This window comes from Mastigoproctus giganteus, chromosome 5, assembly GCF_048544385.1.
Source record: "Mastigoproctus giganteus isolate SK-2022 chromosome 5, ASM4854438v1, whole genome shotgun sequence".
Taxonomy (NCBI): Eukaryota; Metazoa; Arthropoda; class Arachnida; order Uropygi; family Thelyphonidae; genus Mastigoproctus; species Mastigoproctus giganteus.
Window position 1 is genome coordinate 58,208,435 of NC_143579.1, and position 22,591 is coordinate 58,231,025.

A 22,591-nucleotide genomic window follows, 5' to 3' on the forward strand; every position below is an offset into this window, starting at 1 on the left:
ACAAAAAGTATTATCGCAGTTCGCAAAGGGCAGTGTGTTTTTTTTTGTTTTTTTTATCGAATTCTCCCGCTGGTGTAGTGGTTATATTCAGGAAACTTTATATCGGATGGGTATACTTCAAAATCTACTTTAATCTCAGAATATTAAATCTGGACGCCATATTAGAATCTCTTAAAGAGAAGCGTACATGACAATGAAAATCAAATTTATTGAATAATGTTGCTGCAAATATATTTGCATACGATAATTGCTTTATTAGTAGAGGCAATAACTTCGTATATTAGCACTTTACTATACTCACCTCAATAATTCTCGATTTCTTCTTTCTCTTTCTCAGACTGTCCAAATGACAATTAATTGCCTTTGTTTCTCACGCATCGAAAAATCCATTTTGGGACAACGCATCATCCCAATACGGTCTTTATTAATTCCATTAAAATGCGCTTGCCTACTACAGTTAAAATAATTGATGCAAATAATAAAAATATCTTCAGAGAAACTTCAGTTTACAATTAACTTTGAGATTGAGAAAGAAAAGGTCAGCGTGTACTTTTAAAGTTATTGATTTAAGTTTCACTGGGAAGAAGTTCAGCAAACAGATCGATAAAAGAAACCCAGAATTGCAAGATACAAACTGAATTGACTTCACAATAAATTGTTTCTATTTTCGCAAATAAATATAGCTATGTTTACACTGCCTTATCAAAATATTACAGAACGTAGCACATATCGCGACCTTCAGTGTCATTTCTTTATGACCTGGGAATTGATTATTAAACGTTATAGAAAAACCGAATCATGACGTATTGGTGATATGTGGTGTCTAAGGAATGTCGTAGAACTGGTCCTACGCGTGCTGAGCAAATGATAGAAGACGCATGCGCTTGTATTAGATGTAAGGAGAGAGCGAGGAGCTATATTAAAATGAAGAAATTTACGATTCACCAAGACAAGTCTTTAAAACAAAATGTAGTCTTGACAAGTACGATATCACATGATTAATGAAGAGTTAGCCATTAAGAGTTAGGCCGAGTGGTCAGGAGAGGGAGTGCAGGTAGCACAGGCTCTTTGAACAGACCGAGGTTCAAGCCCCTGACTGCTAAATATGGTCGATCTGCCAACCCCCACTGAACCAGCGTGGCAGATTATGGTCCATTTCCCTCAGCATGAATTGTTGAGGAGTCTTCCATCCTGCAGTGGCTGCAGTTCACCTTTACCATCCATAATTTTATTACTCCTGAATGAACCAGAAAGTACGTTGATGAACAAATTTTCATGGTCAATAGTTAATTAAAGTTTCAAGAAGATCGCGGAGAAGAATCTGTGTAGACTGTAGAACTTTGTCCACCTTCTCCTCACCTGAAAGGGTCCTAGGTACAGCGTTGGAAGTCTATGATTCAGTGAGCAATATCAGAAGCATTCTTGTTATCACCAGAGAAAGAGAAAGTTAAAAAATTAACCCACTCGTCTCTCAAAGGCATGTTTCTAAGTTGGTATATAAGATGGCTTTTGATATCTTGGTTTTAGGACAAAGATAATAGATCGAGGATATATTACCATTGTCAATATTCAGTATTAATTAATGGGAGCTATGTAGAATACGGATTTTTAAGACTGGCTTACATTAAGTGTTGCTTGCTTCTATAATTTATCAAATATTACGTATTTGTTACAAACCATGTTCAAAATTTATCACAAATCCTTCCTGTTGTTACAAGGACAAAGAGAGCGTCAGAATTCTAAGCGGTTAACGCGTACCTAAGAAATATGGGCCACCTGACAAATGGAAGTCTGATTTAAATTTAAATTCCTTCGCTGAATTCCCAATAAGTTGCGGATGTGGAGAAATTCCGTACCTACCCAAGGACTAATCCATTTCTAAGTGTCGCGGACGAAACATGCGAATTTTTCAATAAAACTTTTTGTCAATCAGTTGCATAATGCGTTTTGCTGGCTGTATATTTTTTTTTCGGAATTCTTTATGATGATGGCGGTTGTGGTTCTAAAGATGTATTCAGAGGGCTAAAGAAAGCCGCCCTCTGAATACACCTTTAGAATATCCAGTTAAAAATATTCCTTTTGCTGTTATGACTGTTAAAGAGGGTAATATGGATTAACACAGATTTAGAATGTGGTTATTAACTCCCACACATATAATGTGTAATAGGGGACATTACGAAGCATTCAATATGTGAATGGAGTTCTGCGTGTGATTTTAAATAGTTCTGACTTCGACTAGCAATGAATGATTCGATCACTTCCCTGAGAGGTGGTGTTATGGAAGTTATCAAACAATAGCGTCAAGGCTGATAAAAATGAAACCATCATCAGCAAATTGATTAATATTATTAGTACGAGAGCTTTTGTATAACCGCCTTTATTGATACCTGCACGGTGTATGTTCCACCAAATTACCCGGGACGTTATTGCCGAAGTTTCTACCTGGATCTTATATCACCTCCAGCCATCCGCAGTCCGGGTTGTGATTGATGACTTCAATTTTCCAACTCGGGGTGATTATCTAAGAGAGCACCTGATTGAATATACGAAATGCTGAAATCTTCCTGATCAATGACGGGTCCACTAAAGGAACTAGTCAGTTGGACCTTCTATTCTCATCCACACAATGCACATTGTATGGTCCTCCTGAAACATTTTCTAATTCCGATCAAACCCACTTTTTTTTCAAATTTTGCTGCCTGCATGCAAAGAAATTGTCCACACGTCATGTGGGGAACTGTACATAAGTCGAGTAAAACGTCCACAATCATAAGTCCGAAGTTCTCAATAGTGAAAAATGGCTTATGGCAGCTACACTCATTCCTTGGCACACCCTTAAAAAGTGTGTTATTGTCGTTGTAGAGTTTTAGACGCATCAGCAACTTAGGCCAATTGCGCTGTATATAATATTTCTGTAAATTGCGTGTATTCTCTGGTCTATTTGCTGTTTGCTGGAAGTAAAACCATGTTTCCGGGAGAAAAAACCATGCTGCCCTAGCTTGAAACCGACTAATTCAGCCACGTTGAAAAAACTATCCATAACAATTTCTCGCATCGTTGACAGGATTCCAACTCAGGCCTTTTCCAACCGGTGTGCGGAGGACGGCGATTCTACCAACTGTGTTACCCACGAGGGACGTAGAGTGTGAAGTCATGCTTGCAACACCCATTCTAACAAACTGGATTGTTAGTGTTGCAAAGTTTTCCCCTCCAAGACTATTAAAATCACCGTCCACTCGAAAGCGTCGCGGAACAAAGACCTCAATGCTGCTTTTCAACTGAAACAACAATTTCATAAAATTTGGAAGGAGACAAACGATGTGTGTAATGAACGTCTTACTCAGAAGCACGGGCCGACTTTAATAGACAAGAATCAGCAGCTATTCATAATTTCTTCAACGCTCAGCTACAAATTGGAAAAAATCCTTGCAATCATAGGTGACTGTAAGGAACTTGACAATTGAAATCTCTTGACCCCATTACGAGATTTCAATCGTCAAGTATACTGCCCCTGAACCTAGACGTCCCAGATGATATGTCCAATCTGGATATCCCTCTCAGTTATAATTTAAACACGCCTCAACTTATAAAAGCTATCAATTCATTGTCTTTCCCTACTGTTGCAGGGGCTGATAATGTTCCCCAATTCATCGATAAGTGACTGGGGCTTTTAATTATTCAACCACTCCTGTTTACCTACAATGAATCTTCATTATGTCGATAATGAAGATTCATTTTATCTCATTTGAGTGGAACACCTATAGCGTTAGACCTATATCCAAGATCCGCGATCCATCACTAATTTAAAAAAACTACCGCCCAGTCTCTAAAGTTTCAACACTTCTGGAGTTATTTGACAAAATGCTGCTACGGCGTCCTCACCAAACAGATTCTTGCAGATAAGTCTCCCCAGATTAATTACTCTCTCTCTCTCTCTCACAGCGATCGATGACTATGGACATACTCACTACTATAAATGCCATATTGTCACGTTTGAGTGCAATCAGGAACTATCCATTCACTTACTTGGATATAGAGGCGGCGTTTGATGCTGTAAATCTCCACTCACCATTATGAAGAGTGGAGATTTAGAGCATCAAACGCCGTACTCGTGGGTATCAACTCAGGTATTTTCCACAGGATAGAAAAGACCTGAGTTCGATTCCCATCGATGACGGGAAGAAATTTTATGGACCTTTTTCACAATGTGGCTGAGTTAGTCGGCCTCACGCGAAGGTAGCATGGTCTTATCTCCCGAAAACTACGGTATTTCGTCCAGCAAAACATAAACAGAAAATCTACCTCAGAACACACGCAATTTACAGACAACGTACACGGAGCAATATGGCTTTAGTCGCTGATGCTCCTAAAGCTCTACAACAACAACAACAACAAACTGGGCCCAGTCCCGACCTCATCCTGACCACTAATCACACCAATAATAATCTAATGAAAATTGCATTCTTTCTTTACCACTTCGACCTGATAATCAACCCCGAGAAGACCAAGATATTCTCACTGAAGACCAGACCCACAGTGATGGATCCCGTTTTTGTTAACACCCAAATCTCTGTTGTAACTGCGCACACTGACTTGGATGTAATGTTTGACCCTGAAGTCCGTTTTAATATTCACGTGGATAAACTCACCTCATAGGCCTCGAGTCTGCGTTGGACAACAAAAGAAATCTGCTGCATATTATAGATCCTGGCATCAATAAGAAACATCAAACCATTGTCTAACCACGATTATTGTACACTTTGGAAGATATAAAAACTAAACTATTATATTAGGGTCACCTGGAAATTTACATTCAACTACTCATGTGTATTTTGTCTGTAAATTGCGTGTGTCCTCTGGTCGATTTGCCTGCTTTGCTGGACGAAAAACCCCAGTTTTTCAGGGGAAAACACCTTGCTACCTACGCCTGAGACCGACTAACTCGGCCATGGAGTGAAAAAGGGTCATAAAAGTTACTCGCGTCATCAACGGGATTCGGTGACGATACCACTGTGCTACCGGTGGTATCGACTTTGGCAGGTATGGGCATCGGCCACACCGGCGATCAAAAAAAGCCTCTCATCGTATCTGAATATTGGCTACTGAAGTGGGCCAATTGGAAATCCAACCGACCGCTTCAAAATGACAGCATTGGCAAATGTGATGGGGCATCCCGGACTCTCCGAGAGTATTGGTTCCCAGTGGCTGACCATCAGAGTGAAAATGGATTAATTTCTGAACTATCCACACGTAATTCGTGCTGCTGGAGAATTCCCCTCCCAGCTTTGAGGACTACTCCAAGATTAGCCCCCCACAACACTAGGCTTTTCCTGGAGGACCATTTCCTTCCCTTTCAAATGCCGTATCGGGTCTACAAACTTGATGTAGACCTCCACAAATTTGTATATGACAAAAGATACAGAAAGGAAGTGTTATCCATGCAACGGCAACAGTTGGACTAGGCACGTCATTATTTTTTTTATTCTTTGTCAGACGTACAAACATCTCTGGTTTTGACGCTTGTAATGATGATTCCTAAACAGAAGAAGGATGTTGATGATAAGATGGGTTCTCGTGTTTATTGGTTTTGTTAAAAACAGTGGAATGAATTACAAACTGAAGACGCGGAAAGCTTTTCTCTCTCGATGTTTGTTATTAACCCTTTTAGTCCACTTTAATACAACTTTAATCCCTGGCTTGTAGCCGTGAAGGGTATTGTGTACGGCGTGTGCCTTTTGTACTCAATAAAGAGTTCTTCTTCTTCTTCTTCTACAAGCCATTTTGAATTTTAATTTGTAAATACCCTTTACCCTTTTTGTATGTAATTTACTTTAATTTATTCATAAGCATAGAAACCCCTACCTTCTGTGCCGTAACGGTAGGTTGCAATATATGCCATACTTATTTTCATGTTGCAATAAAGATTTTGTCTCTCTCTCTCTCTCTCTCTCTCTCCTGACCCCGTACTCTCCCAAAAAAGAGGAACTGAAAATAAATACTGAGTACATTGAAGCGAATTTTCAGAGGATTGCGATATATTTATGAGAAATCACTAGCAAAGAGAGCTAGAAAGGTGACAAAGAGTTCTTTTTTGCACGTGAATACAAAAAAGAAAGGGAGTGAATCAGAAAGGTGCCTTACTTGATAGAACTGGAAAAGTCATGGAAAGCCAAACAGAAGTGGCTGAAGAGTTGAATAGGTACTTTGTAACGATATTTCCAGTTGAAAAGCCATTCGAACCACAAGGGATCAAGGAGTTAGACGGCTGTAAATTATGTGCTATATCAATCTAGGAGAAGAGAATATGAGAAGAAAACTACTGAAGCCAAGCGAAAGTAAGGCTCCAGGAGTGGATGGTGCATTCCTATTATACTAAAAAGAAAGGCGGGATGTGAGTGCATCATCCCGTTGAGAATGTTAATGAGATTATCGTTAGACTCCGGGAGATTCTCCCGGACTGAAGAAGCACTAACTTTTCCCCAGTGGACTTCCTTCGTCCACTGGGGAAAGGTTGGGACGTAATGGGCAACTACAGACTAGTAAGTTTGACTTCAGTGGTGGATATGATTATGGAGTCTCTGATTAAGGATATAATACAAGACAATCTCTACAGGAATGGTATTCCTGATTACATCATAGGTTCGTGAAGGGGAAATCTTGCTTGGCCATTGTTAATTATTATGCAAAGTCATAAAACAGTTGAGTGGAAGAAGCAACTTTGATATTATTTACCTTGACTTCAGTAAAGCTTTTTACAGTTTCTGTGAAAAGCCAGTATATAAACCGCAACAAAGTAGGATTAATAGCAAGATCCTTCGCTGGTTAATAGATAAGAGACATTGTGTAGTCATAAACGGACTTTTCTGAGAGTACGCAATGCGGTGTAGGAATTAGAGTCCCGCAAGGATCAGTATTGGGCCACTCCTTTTTCCAATCTTCCTTAATACTGATGAAAGTCCACGCGTATCGTGACTTCCAGATCCGTTTCTTCCTCTACTGTTTTTAATTCAAACCCTACCATTTGTATAATTTATTTTGGGATTGCTATTTCCAAACTGTAAGTTATTGGGAAATTTGCCGACTCATTTGCAATCTCTGGAAATACGCATCATGTTTTGCATGCTCTCGAATGAATACTAATGAAATCGAAGGAAGAGTTCTGGAATGGTAAAATAAAAATATTAATTTGCGTATGTATTATTTTAAAAATACCTTAACTAAAACACTCTTCTGTACTGACTCCTTTTCTGTTATATTTGAAAGATCTGTTCAATGAAGATGACTTTCAAACATTCTAAGTCTTCCTAACATTACATTCAACTATCCTTCAGAAAAACGGACGAAACTAATTTATTAATTACTATTAAAATTAAGAAAGTAAACTGATATTTCACTATTCATATGAATGGTTTTATTCATAATAAAAGAATTTCAAAGAAATCAGGAAATGAAATGGTCAGAATGGTTTGTGAAGGTCGTTTAGGAGCCTCGCTGACTTGAGGGTTAAATGTTACGCTAGTTATCCACAATTCTTCCATAGTGAAAACTGTTCAGAAATTTAATAACGATCTCTATTACAGCTCCTTACTTCCAACATCAGCTCACAATGGCCGCCCTTTTCAAGAGTAGCATGGTTTTTGTCTTGGTGCTCCTTTTAATTGGAATGGTCACAGCAAAAAGCTTGGGACAGCCAGAAAAAGTGATTTATCCTTCTGAATTTGATGTGAGTATCATTACTTAAATTTAAAATTCTCATAACTGTACAAAATTTATATTAATTTGTCGAAAAAGTTATGTAATTTAAAAATTTACATAATAAAAAATATATAAAATAGATGTTTATAGATGTACAGTTTTTTATATAATTGTTCTCTGAATACCTCAATTTATATAAATAAATTGAGGTATTCATTTCCACACTAGCTTAACAATATTACTGATAAAATTAAATTAAAATTCAGTTGGTAGTTTATTGGAAACTTTACGAATGAAGTTTGTTTCATTTTCCCTCCCATATACGTTCAACTTTACCATCTGTCATTTTCGATAAACTCCGAAATTCTATTTTCTGATTTTTTGTTTTCGTTCTTCCGGTTTATTAATTTGAACCAGGATTTTTTTAGTTGTCTTGTTCTCTATTCTTCTGTTAAGCGTCACGTTCCATTTCAAGTATTATTCGATTGGTTTTCTCTGGAAAAATCTCTTGGTTGTGAGCTGAAATATTGCCACGGTCATATTTTATTGTTATACGAGTTCAATAGCTCGCGAAGTGGTTTAACCAATCTTTAGTTGAAATACATCGAAAAAATATACAGTCTGAAGGCGAAATATAGTAATTAAACCTTATGAAAATTTAAAAATATACTAAACAATCTTAACCAACAGGAAATTGCCATACTCTTCCGCTAAGTGTAAACCGGATTCCATTTCAATCAGGTCGAATGGATCAAACTGCAATTATTAACCAGACTCCATTACTGATCCAAATGATGAGCTATTTTCCATATTCATTGACTAACAACAACTGCTTTATGCCATTATTCTTAATCCTCTACTTTACTTTACTTGTTCAATTCGATCCTCTCCCTCAAAAAGTGAGAGGTATGCTCGCATCCCACTATCTAAAACTCAAACACCAAGCCAGCTGAAGCACTAAATACCGATATCCTCTGCATCCGCGCTACTCATGATGCTAGAAAAAGTCCTCCTACCACACATAACGCACCAACTTCTTCCACAACCACCAAAGCAACTCCATTACTCACTCTCCGAGAGATCAACCGTTACCAACCTCCTGGAAGTTTATGGCGACACTGAGGCTGCATTTGATAGCCAAAATATTACAACTCCTCTGAATATAACAATTTATTACGTATAAAAGATGGCGTCTTCGCCTGGCTGCAATCAAAAATGCTGCAATTAAGATATCTTTAAAGCTGTGTGTACTCTACCGTTCTGTATGCCGCTTATGGGCTTCTGCTGCCTCTTCTCTTCTGAAACCCATCTTCGCCAGTATATAGCAGATAGTGAAGTGGGCAACCCACAAACATCACCTTCCTCCTCTGTTGAAGACCACCAGCATATCCACTCAAATTGTTGGTGACATAGTCAGCTCCACTCCTGGACGGACACGGCGGATAAATATTTTATCTGCGTTGTATATGGATGGCATTTGTACACAGTACCTCATATACACTTCTAGGAATTGTTTGAAGCTTATTTAGGATTCTGTTGGAACGCATAATAACCGCAGCTAAAAACTGTAACCGCAAATACTTCCTAATGATCTCTGTCGATTTTGCCGGGGCATTTGACTCACTCTGGTGGCCAAGTGTCCTCGGCAGACTCCGGGAGGCAAATATCTCCAATAACCTGTACCACTGTATCAAAACCTACCTATCTGATAGAAGGATCTCAGTATGTGCTCCCTACTCTCAACTTACTCGGCCTATCATCCGGGGGTGCCCACAAGGTTCAATCCTGGGGCCACTCCTTTGGAATCTGGTGATGGACGGCTTCCTCAATCAGAATCTCAATGGGGCAGATGCACAAGCATTTGCAGAAGACCTCGTCCTGATGCTGGAGGAGGACAGCCGGGCACAACTGGAAGCCACTGCAAACCGGGCAATTAACTCCCTGCAAACGTGGTCGAAACAGAACCACCTAACAATATCACCAACCAAGACATCCTCAATACTCCTCAAGGGTTCTCTCGACACGAGAAGGCCACCACAAATCAAAATAAAAGGAACCACGATTAAACTAACTACAGAACTAAAATACCTCGGAATCGTATTGGATAAAAACTTATCCTTTACCCCACATCTCATCTATCTCCAGAGAAAGATCAGGAACTACTCAGCCCTCATAGCAAGAGTCACACGAAAAGATTGGGGACTACGGAAACGGACCCTGTCTCTCTCTTTTACAAGGCTTTTTTCATCCCTGCCGTCTCATACGCTGCAGGGATTTGGTACAACAAAGCAACCACGGCTGTGAACAAAAGGAAATTAGAATCAATACAGCGTAGCATCTTGCTCACCATCACAAGAGCATGCTGCACTGTCAGCTCTCATGCGCTGCAGGCCCTGGCAGGATCACTCCCCCTGGACCTGGAAATTGTCCGCTGCGGCATGCTCTTTCAACTGTCCAGAGATAAAAGTGTATCCTGCATCGGCTTCACTACCGATCCAGCCAACAACAGCAACATAGAGAAAAAACGTCTTATCAACCATCTCCGGCAAACCTGGCAGTCCCGATGGGCAGAATCAACTAAAGGTGCCATAACCCGGAAATTTATCCCGGACGTTACCCAAGTCTACCCCCACCAGCCGGCCTGGTTCTCGCCGGGGCTCTACACCACCTTCCTTCTAACGGGACATGGTTCCTTTAATGCCAAACTTTCGACCTTCGGAATAAAAGAATCACCACTATGCCACTGCGGTGAAAATCAGACATGGACACGTCTGATGCATGAATGCCCCCTCTTTGATGATATAAGATGTCACTTTATAACCAAAATATGTTTCAACCCGAAGGATCGGGAACACCTTGTACTGTCGGAGGAGGAGTACTATAGAGCCCTCTCGAAATTTGCGCACGAACTGTTCAGCAGACTACCAGCATTACCACAACTTCCCTAAACTCGACACTGGAACTCTGACAACTGAAACGGACAACAATGACTAGGACTTAACTGGAGGAGACCTATATCCCCTTAGTGACACCATCCCACACTGACACCCTGATTATTGGAACAGCAGTGGATGGGATCCTATTCCAACACTGACCAACTAATGGACTGTACACTGTCATGGACCTGACGAAGCCACAGCTTTGCTACATACACGCCATGTTAGTGATCTGAGCCGGCTCCCTTGTTCGGCCCTTTCTTCTCCCTTACCCCCGCGGGGGGAGGTGACGGCTTTCCTGTCTCCTCCCCTCCTTGCCGACCCCACTCTTCCCTCTGGTGGGGTATGGGCATTCCCCACTGATTCTACCTGGGGTCGTCTCCCCTATTGACCCCATTCTTCTGTCTTTATCCCTCCAGTCTTCATTCTCCCTACCCAACTCTATCTGTATGCAAGCGAATGCCACACACGCCAAAAATAACCGTGTCTAACTTACGCTGTTCGCCCACCATTTTGGCTTTTCTAATTCTAGCGCAATATTCCCATGCAATTTTTTTTTTTAAGGTCCTAGCCACTGAAATCCCAGGAAACTAGGTGGCAGGACCTGCCAGAGTCCAAATTTAAACTAGTGGTTACCTGGTCTGCCTCCACGGGGCGAAGTGCGGGCAACGTTGGGCCTCAGCTGGGGTCCAGCGGCTAAATGGCCAGAAGAACAACGGTACATAACAACACACTCACATGATCCACACACTTTTAAATCTCTGGCCTTCACAGTGAACTGGTACACTCACAATGAAAGAAACGCGGAGATGGGGGGAACCCCTGGTGCCGTTAGACACTTAACACACTTTGCACTTTGCACTTAGGATTCTGTTGAACTTTCGAAGTATCCAGTACCTAACATTTAGAAAACTTTCATACATCAAGCTATTTAAAATAACTATTAACTATTCTACATAGGTTATCTAAATAACTAGTAGCAACGAAGAATAGGTTATTAACTATTTAAATAATTTCAGCTATTTAAATATTTATTTGGACATTCTAAAACTTTACTAGTAGACTGTGAAATAGGATTCAGCAGTTCATCTGTGTGTTTCTTGTTCTAATAAAGAATAGTATTTGACAATACAAGGGGAAGAGTTGTTTAGAAGACTTTAAGATTTCTCTTTTACCATAATATGCATGTTTTAAAAAATAATAATTAAAATTCACATTAACAAATGAAATTGCTTTCAAATGAAAATCACTCTTAGGAACAGTTCGTTCCTTTAACAAATTACAAAATAATATTACTGAAAAAATAAAGGAGTGATCTGAAATATCTCTTTAGAAAATGTCACTATATTTCTAAAGAGATGCAAAATCTATCACAACATCGTGAAGATATTCTCTCATGGATTACGACATACGCATCGTCTTTGGTGACCACATTGTCCTTAAAGTAAAGGACCAGTAAGTTAGATATCGAAGATCTATACTTAAAAGAAAATATAAAGGGCTTAACAAACGAACTCGGCTTTTCAGTTTCTGTCCTTTGCCTTTTTCAATCCACTGTTATTGAAGTTAAGCATGAATTTACTACTTTTTTATTTCTACAACGAATCTAACTCCTGGATGGACCCCAAAGAGAAAATATCAATCCCTTTATAATGGACTCTACTGTAAACAATCGAAATTATCTTTTTCCGCGGCTTTATTTGGACTGTAATAAAGCTTCCGAAGATAATTATACCACGACGACAAACCAAAGGATCGCACATCTGTTCGAAATAACCAAAGCAGAGGCAGTGTCTGCCAACGACAGAGCGAAGGCTATAATCCGACGTTTCAGAGCGCAGCTAAACAAAGCTATGGAAACAATGTCCATTGCACCTGTATAAGCTCAACGCAATGCAGCTTTAAAGTCCTGGAGGATGTGGGGAATGTTTCGTCACCCCTTCACTTAAAGTACGCTTTTGGTGCTTTAGGATTTGCCTCGACGACTATCTCAAATGGCTAAAGCTATTTCTCCCCAGTGGGCACGACTTTAAGATGTCATTTCAATATCTGTCCTCGAGGAAGTAGAGGAAATGCACGAGGCATTTCCAATATCCCTCGAGTGTTTTTAAGGTAATGTATACAGGGATACTTTTGACGTGGTTATATATTCGAAAGTGCACGGACGCTTTCTGAATTCCATCCGGGATGGCGCGATCTGTGGAAAATAAAATCGTTTATAAAGTCAAAATCGTTATAGACTTTTTAATATTTTTTTTTTATAAAAAGGTTTATTAAAGTGAAATTTCAGCTTATTTTTTTTTTAAATTTAATCCTTGTTGTATTAAAAATTTCATTAATTAAATGTAAATTTATTCAAACGTCTCTTTTTTTCTAAAAGAAATGTAAATTAAATTTGATTTTTTTGTTTTGTTTAACTAACAGAGAAAAAGAAGCTAGGCATTACCCTTCAGCGAGCAAGAAGCGTGAGATGAAATTTTATGTTCTGTTTACCCAGACTCCGCTGCGTTTCGATTCCGTATCCTTTCAAGCGCCCCGGCTTAGATCGGAGCGTGACGAAAACGGAGTATCATCGGTTTGTAGTTCCGGAAGAATTGAAAGTCTTAAGTCAGCGTGAAAGTTGAAAGATTAATATCTGTTAAGCGAGTCTCTTTTAAATGAAGATAAAGACTTCTGCTTAGTAGGAATGTTAGAACACTTCAGCACACCTCTTGGATGGGATTCTCAGAATTCGATATTCACACTTTCTTATCATTTTCGTCTTGAAGAAAGACGACGAAAAGTTAAGAGTGCTTAAAGTGAAGATTTCGATTTCCAGTTGTAATTTTATTAGGCTGAATGATCAATAAGCCGCCTATTTAAGTTAGTAAGACTGTTGATACAGAATAAGCTGTTGGGAATAGTCGATCGATAAATATAAGATAAAAGATAGATGGATGGAAAAAGTCCTGCCTGTATCAGCTGGTTTTAGCTGATACATGTGATATTGCTTTTCAATAACTGACACTTTTCTGTTGTTTACTTATGCATTTTTCAATATCCCAACCGTAAGATTGTACTTATATCAACCTTATATTAATCTATAAATACTGTTTTATTTCCAGAAACACTATTATTTTTAATATTGCAACTGAGAAAATACTTATAAAATACGTGAAAAGCTGTTTTCGAAATATATTGTATTCCAAAACTAGAAAACCGATAAGAAACATTATCAAATTATTCTACTAGATGGCGCATCAAGCTATGGCAAGAACGTATAAAAACATTTAAAATAAAATGTTTTAAAGATCAGAAATGTACAAAAAATCTTTTAAAATAAAAAAAAAATTACTCGAAGATATCATTAAAATTTAACTTGTGATATTTTAAGGCACGTAACAGCTAATTTTTTAGCCGATATATTTTAAAATTTAATTCAGTAAAAACTGTATATGATGAACTTAACTTAAATCCAACTCTGATTTGTAGTTTGAAGAATGTATTTGAACAAACTAGTCTTTAAAAACTATTAAAATTTAATAAAATAAACTACCATTCATTGCTGAAAACCAAAATGAGGATAAAATTTCGTATTCTTCCTTTTAACTGAATTATGGAAGCAGAAAGTTCATTCCCCTAATGTTAGCAAATAAATTCTTAAAGGGTGCTCTAAAAAATGCTAACGCATATGAGTTTATTGTTATCGACGGAATCAGAAGGGATAATACACCACAATAACAAATGCATGTTCATGCCTTCAAAGTCTCCACCTGTTGGCCATCATTTTCAACAAATGCCTGGAATCTTCTAAAGATGATCTCCAGAACCCGGAGGCACATTTCTTGTGGTATTGTTGCAACCACACGTGGCTTGGTAGCATAAGTACGTTCTTTTACCATATCCCACAGCTACAAATCACAAGGCTGACCTGGTAAACTTTCTGGTCGTTTCAGAGGCCCTCCTCTGCAAATCCACCTCAGTTAATTTCCTGTTCATTTCTTTGGGCTACGCACGGACATTCAAAGCAAAGTGGGATGGAGCACCATACAACTAAAAGTATCTGGTTAGTCGGATTCCTAGTGGCAGGTTGTCCTCTGCGTAATTCTCCAATATGTGCAAGAAGCCGCCACTGTTGATTGTGGTGTTTCCAAAAAAAAAGGTCCTATGCCCTACCATCCCTGCAGCAGTGACTGCACACTAGACATTCATTTTAGGACTGGCTCGCTCGTGCTCACACACGACATGAGGATTCTTAATACCCTAGAAGACAGTTGTATTTGTTCACTTGTCCACTTATGTGAAAAGTTGCTCGTCGCTGAATGCCACTAGCCTGTATGGTCCCATTTCCAGGTCCTTATTCAAGATTATCTACACAATTGCCTGGGAAAGCCCACGTTCTGCGCTGTATCGTCTGGTTCATTTCTTTAGGTTACGCAAGAAAGATTCCTGTGTAACAGCTGTGTTTGAAAGGATCGGCCTGCTCGCGATCGACCCCTGTTCCTTCTATAGTTCGTCAAAACCGACTCAGAAACTGAACTGGTTTTGACGAACTTGTTGTAAATGGTCGAGGGTATGTCGCAGTTTAAATGCTCTCGATATTTGTTGCGAAGTTGGGTGACTGGAAGATCTCCATTCATATAGAAACCTTTCTTCTTTGCTCCAAAATTAATCTCGTTGCATTTCAGTCAACTGCAAAGAAAAGGAAAATATTTCCCATAAATGTTAACGTTTTTTTGAAGCACCCTGCATTTCAGTCAGGTAACCTCGCAGGTGCATAGTTTTTAAGCGCTGCAATTTACAAAAGTGAAATCTTTCATAAGAAGAAAACGCTATTGTAATCTTAACGTATTTTATTCTATTTTGGGTGGATTATTATAACTGATAAGCAGTAGCTGATTTCTATTGAAATAACTGCTGCGAATTTATAGGTAGGACTGGTGAAGACGATTGTCCTACTGTTCTATAAGCTTTTAAATGTGACACCGTCCCTAACGAGCATAAAAAGATATAGCCTCTATAACCTATTTGTGAGTGCAGAAAATATGAAAATACATATACAGTAATATGTAAACGACAAATACGCGTATATGGGATAGACATATAATGTAAATAATGGCATTACACAATAAGTTTGCTTTTCTTGAGACTGTGGCCATGGGTTTTCTTATGCAGGGCGGAACCTGAACATTAGTCCAACTACGCCGTGGTACACTGCGATGATACAAAACTCAAAAGAATGGCTAGAAATGAGGTTAGTATTATGTTTGTGTAGTGTGTGTGTTGTCGTGTTGTTTAGTTGTTTCTGTCCACTTTTTTCTACTAGGAAGCAATGATCATCTGGCTGCTTCCCAGTACCACGCCATCGTGGGTAGCACTGTTGGTAGAATCGCCGTCCTTCCCACGCCGGATGGAAAAGATCTGAGTTCGAATCCCGTCGATGACGTGAGAAATTTTTATGAACCTTTTTCACAATGTGGCTCAGTTAGTTGGGCTCAGGAATCGTGGTTTTTTCTCGCGGAAACTCGAGTTTTTCTCCCAGCAAACAGAAAATCGCATAGAAAACACGCAATTTACAGAGAGTATGCACGAAGCAATATAGCCTTAGTCGTTGATGCTCCGAAAACCTTCCTACAACAACCCAGTACCACCCACGCCAGGAGGAGGGGGAGGCTGGTCACAACTGTTCTCCAACTTTCCAATCGTACAAACCAGAGATGCAGCACTCACAGGAAGGTAGAAGCTAAACCTGTCAGTGTCAGCAATCCCGTGTCCCAGGAGCGCAAACTGGAGACACCAGGAAACCTGCCTCAAGAAGCTAGCAAATGCCACCCTCATAGGGGTGAATAAAAAAAAGCGGTGGTAAACCCAACTGAATCCCTCACTGCCGAAGTAGTTTTTTTTCATGAGATTATCATATCTGAAGAAATGTTGGCTCTAATTATACCGAGAATTGCCGTATACGATCCATAATAGAATCAGCGATTTCTTTCTAATCTCCGATAATGCTGTTGACAACAGCATGTTAATTATAAAGTTCCTGTCTCATAATTAGCTCCATCTACTGATCAATTTTCTGTGTGCTGTGTTTTTGAAAACGTATGGAGGTGATTACAATACACGTGTTTCTCCCTTACGTTTATTCTTAGGATTCGTAATTATTAAAGTAAAAAGGGAAAAAAATAGAAAATGTGGTTAATTGCGTAGTCATTTTAATCCTTATTTGTTTCCAGGCCATTAGTGATCTATTTTATAAGCAAATGTGGTCAGCAATTAGAGTTTCAACAACCTAATTACATGAATGTCATTAACTATGATGTAAATCTCCTACCTTGGTGGATAAGTCTTAGAAATAGCTTTCTATTCGTGTAGAAAGTAAGGGAGTAAAGCGATCGGCTTACTGAGATTTCATGAGCTATCAGACATTGTGGATCAAACGCACCCACGTTTTATGAGCCAGATGAAACTACAGGATTTCTAAGTACCGAAACTTTCCGGCTAATTTGCAGAGATTCAAATTAAAATTTTCAGTGAATTATGACGAATACACATCCCCTTTTTTATTGTAAAAATAGAAGGCGAAAGCTCCAATTTATCTTTAGATCACTTGCTTGTCATTGCTAATGAACTACGTTAGCTTTGGATAAAAATATCCTTGCAAACAAGAATAAATTTCTTTGAGTTTATCTGTTCAGTAGATCAACATTCGCACTCGTAAATTATGACACTTCTTGTCATTTTACTAATAAAATTCATTTAACTTATTAAAAGTAACTTGCGTTTTAAGATTTCAAAAAAATTACATCGTGCACTTTGCTGAATTACTTTCGACTAATGAGTTTCATAATTATGGATTTATTTTAGAACTCAGTTTCACACCAAACAGCAGTTTTTGCATTTCCCCTAATTCATTTTGTAAAGTTCATAAATTTTAAGCTCTTGATTATTAAAACTAATACTGAAAATACTTGGAATTACCCCACCTCGAATTCGGCAGTTTTAGTAGGACTCACCTGTTAGAGAAATCGGGAATATCTCTTGTAATACAGATGAAACAAAATCAAATTATATCTGTCTTGCTAAAATTGATTATATTACCAACCATTTGTCACTTCTTAAGAGAATTATAGGATGTACGGTCATCTAGGAGAGCTACTTGCGTAGAGAAACAAGTCGGAATGTTTTTTTATAAAGAACTTTAACTCTTCAGACGTAAATTTGAACTGGTGGATAGCACAGTCGCCTAATCTTAACGTTTCACCTATGAGCAGCCGAATTTGGGACTGATGACTGCTTTCTACATCAGCTTGCTGGGATCAATATTTTTGACTTGGTCGTTACTTGAGATGTTCAAGTAACAACCAGGTCAAACATTGTCGGCACTTCAAGTTAAGGATCAATTTGCTGCTAGTGTCTATTATATTTTGGTAGATAAGGGATCCATGGAAATTACAGTCATTAAGGGTAGATGGAAGATTTGCTTTTTTTTTTTAAGAATTATATGGTCTTAGACATTATTAAATTCGATCTGAAATCCTTGAGGGATATACTGTGAGTGGCTACTTTAAAAATAACCAGGTCAATCCTTTAGCCCTCAGAACAGCCTGAATTCGTCGTGGCATAGACTCAGCGAGGTGTCAAAAACGATACAGGAATGACGGCCCATGTTGACTCAATTGCTTCCCGTGGTCGTTGCAAAGTGGATGGCTGTAGATTTATACTCTACTCTATAGAGTAGGCCATCCATTTCAACCCAGTAGTGTTCAACTGGATTGAGTTCTGGTGCCTAGGGAATCCGCCGCAGTGTGTTCAATTCATTTTCATCTTCTTGAAACCAGTTCTGTACAATATTAACCTTCTGACATTATACTCTTAGAAGGCTCCTATTCACAAACAGATACACTGGATGCTCCCGGTCGGCAACGATTTTCCGGATAATCCGTCGCAGCCAGGTGGTGCTGCTCCACCGATGTCAAGAGGCCTAATATTCACCACGAAAACACTCCCCATACCATTACGTCTCCGCTTCAGGACGGGTCCATTGACTCATGCTGCTTTTACAGTGTTCTGGTTCTCCCATCAACATAAAAGAACAGGAACCGGAATTCGTCAAACACAGACCATACAACGTTTTTTTTTTTAATTTTGCATTTTTCAATGTTGGTGTTATTGAGCTAACTGTGACCCACTTTGTTGTTTTTGCTGATTGGAGTGGAACCCGGTTCAGTCGTCAGCTGCTATAACCCGTCAGTGACAAGACACGATGAGCTGTGTTTTCTGAAATTCCTCTTTGATTATCACTGTTGTATTGGGTTGTTATTTGGATAACTATAACCTTTATGTTAATCTGCACAAGTCCTATCAGCCTCCGTTATCCTCTGGCATTAAGCTGTTTGCGGCAACAGAATCCCCGTTGGCTAATGTTATTTAATTATCGGACAAATCTCTGTATACTCATGACACAGGTCCTACGTGAAAACTCCAGCAGGGTTTCAGTTTCCGAGATACTAATACCGACGCATCTGCGTTAAGTACCAAGCCAAGCTCAAAGTCAGTTTTTGTAATAATGATGCAACTCATAGTGATTTGTATCGAGATATGAAAGGTTTGATGCTTTTTGTTGCAAACCTAGTACTGACATCGTTAATATTCACAATTATGCGACATTATTTTCTTAAGATTTTTATTAGGATCTCCCCTTTTTTTCCCTTACTTTCAAGAATATAATGGGTTCAATTTTAAAGGATGAATTGGTTTTTAGAGAAATTAACTTTGTTATAGTTATTTAAATATTAGATTAACATTGATTTGTGATGTTACTAATAATTGAGATGTATGTGATTTTGTTATTACAAAAGAAAAATGAATTCCTTGGTAAAGTGACTTACACCATTTGGCATTTCTTTTTATTTATAGAAATTGAAAGGTTTTATTCTAAATATAGAATGTGGGAAACGAAAGACAGGCCGGTGTTTAATAAATTGTATTCGTGAGATTGATTCCATAGTCTAATTCCGTAATTTATTGACCTACTAATTTTCGCATAATTCTGAAACTGGATCAACATCGGTGTCCAAAAATTAAATTACTGCATCCAGAGTTATAGCATCCAAAGACGAGTACTATTTGGCCCTAACAGTGAGATATCACAGATAGAGATTAATTGGATATTGAGTATAATGTACTATAAATACTATAAATTTTCGATGTATTTTATTCTTACTTTCGTGTAAATATTTTTAATTAAAAGTATAACTAATAGGTTTTATAAATATTGTTCCATCTTATTATTAAAGTCCTTTAAGAACTATTAAGATACAACAATATATGTTCTTATAAAATAGCTTTATTTAAAGTTTTTAACCAGTTATACTTAAAATGTTTTTTTTTGTCTTTGCACTATTAAGTCATATTGCGAAACTGTGGGGTGGAACACATAGTGTTTACGATATATGGGTGTTCCACAGTGTCTTAAGCTCACTGACTTCTAGGACTGCTTGTATTCGGGTCACAGTTGCACAGTGGAACCTCACTTTAACGGAAAAACATATCGTATGATCTAATGACTCCTTTTTTTAATGTTACAGAGTGGGTACTGACGCATCCCCTCTCTCCTTTGTAGGCCACAGTTGTGCAATGCAACATAAGAAGCTTTTAGGAATATAATCAAATCAAAATCTTACAGGACAAAACAAACGACAGTGGTATTCCTGTTTGTAGACCATTTAAATTGAGACCTTGAGACCATTTAAATCAATATCACATAAAAGTTGTGGTTTTTCAGTATAATCTATCTTATGGTCTTTGTAAATCAATACTTTAATTGTAACACTGAAATTTGGGGATAAAAAATTCGTTATAAGAAAATTTTTAGAAATAATTAGCGCACCTAGAAATTAAACTTCGAGAAATCTGCTTTAATCAATGTCCTCTTTATCAGAGGTTCCTAAACAAGAAGTAAACAAACCAGCTTGAGATCACAAATTTCTCAATAGGCCACTGAATTTTAGACAAATGATTGATCCTTTAATAAACGTCGATAATATTGAAGTTTTATGACACTGAACTGAACATCACACAATGAACCCAAACATCCAACCCATAATGATCTGTACACTCATATATTAGCGCTTATTTTGCTTCTGAATGACATTTCAATTTCAAATTTTTTTTTTCCAGCAGTTAGTGGACGATGACGGATCTCTTGACACTGCACTGATTAATTACCTGTTTGCCCGCCAGATGGTGAACCGTTTGAGAAATAGCCTCGACATCACTGACTTGCAAAGGAAACGATCCTACTGGAAGCAATGCGCATTCAATGCGGTATCATGCTTTGGACGGAAGTAAAGTCATAATGGCTCGTTTTTCACTCCTTCCGGTTTGTTTCATTTCATACGCTTCACCACCTCAATATCTAGATGCTAGCCTCTATCACTAAAGCTCCTGCTGTAATGTCTAAATTACTTTTTGTGTTTGCTACCGCTGTTTTTAAACGACTACCGCTTTGTGAATTCTGTGAACGGACGCTTGTAATACGTCACAGCATGCTGTGACATTCTGTACATATGTATGTGTGTTATTTTACATTGTTCTGTATAGATATTTCAGCTCACAGTTATCTGTATTTGTCTTTTTTTGTCAATAAAGCTTTCAGATGGCGCCACTATGCTGCATACTTTGTTTCCTAACTACGTTTGATTTCTCAAATACGCAATACGTGTTAAAATTTTTATCGTCTGCTGGAATTTGAAATGGGTGTGATTACGCCACCTGGCAACAAACACAAAATTAAAATATTTAATTGTAAAATTTACTTTTCGTTTTGTCTCGATGTAATTAAGCCATACAGCGACAAAAAATTAAACAGTTGATTGTAAAATTGTATTTCTGTTTTTGTATATTTGATAACGTTTTTAAGGACAGTGTTCCAAGAACTTCCTTTAGAATCCGTTAGTACAAAAATGTTAAGAATTGCAATAGGAGACAAATATGCCTTTAAAATATTTCATTCTTTTGAAGATAACGCGGGACTCAAATAGCAGAGGAAATGCAAATCTGAAATGATGAAAAGCGAAGAGATTCAAACCACTGTAAACATCGAATACTCTTTAATAAAACTATTGAGGAGTAAGAAACTGTCGATGGTTCTAACGTACAAGATAAAGAAACTGGCATTCATAAGAGCGCCATTGTGCTGGAGGTTATAATGTTCACGAGAGGTGGATACCGATGGTGTTGACAGGAGCGTGAAAAGAGAAAGGAAATATATGTTACTTAGATTATAATTTTGCATGAAAATAGAATCACACTAAGATACTTAAGACACAAACAGTGACTATTCAAACACAAGCTCGGATTCTTCAAGTTTATTTGTTCTCTATTCTGAACATCCTCAAGAGGATTCACAGTTGGACAACAAATAGAAGTCCTCTTATTTTCTTGATAGCCGCTCCTCTAGAATAAACTGCATGAAGTGACGGTTAGTAGTATGAATGCATTTTCCCTGTAGGCATCGCGTTATACAAAGCTACCTTAAATATTAAATCCAAGCTGGAAGAAACGTTAGCGACATCTATTCATTCATTATGCCCACAGAGATAAATAGGGAAAATTATGTCTTGGGTGAAAATTGCCCAACGCGGACGAAAATACCTCGGATATAAAAAGTATAAATATTATGGGTTGTGAGGTTTTGAAGACAACAGTTATTGAACTTTGTGTTCACTGATGGAAATCTTAGCTCTGACTAATATCTTCGCATTCTAAATTAAATCAAATTGTCATCTTTATTGACTAAGTAAAATAAATTTTTTTCAACTTATTTCCATCAGGCATTTTAAACAGAGATAAAATGTGTGGACGTCTTAAAGGATTTTTGCTTCTTAATCATACAAATTGATTTTCGGAAATGATTAATAATACATTTAAAAATTTTCAAACAAATTCGATATTCGAAAGATTACATAAGACAGATCTGT

The 22,591-nt window shown here is 38.1% G+C and overlaps 1 protein-coding gene across 2 annotated transcripts in view; it reads left to right on the forward strand.

Moving 5' to 3' along the window:
* The window catches only part of LOC150085421 (prohormone-1-like), a 37,599-nt gene extending 16,311 nt beyond the window's left edge, over nt 1–21,288 (forward strand). The window contains exons 2-3 of one of the 2 annotated variants that reach the window (XM_090373223.1): nt 7,581–7,723; nt 20,790–21,288. In XM_090373223.1, the coding sequence (XP_090229349.1) occupies nt 7,607–7,723; nt 20,790–20,960 (288 nt within the window). In that variant the 5' untranslated portion in view covers nt 7,581–7,606 and the 3' untranslated portion in view covers nt 20,961–21,288. The remainder of the gene's footprint in view (nt 1–7,580; nt 7,724–20,789) is intronic. The other variant, XM_090373224.1, reaches the window with a different exon arrangement.
* Nucleotides 21,289–22,591: the final 1,303 nt, after the last annotated feature.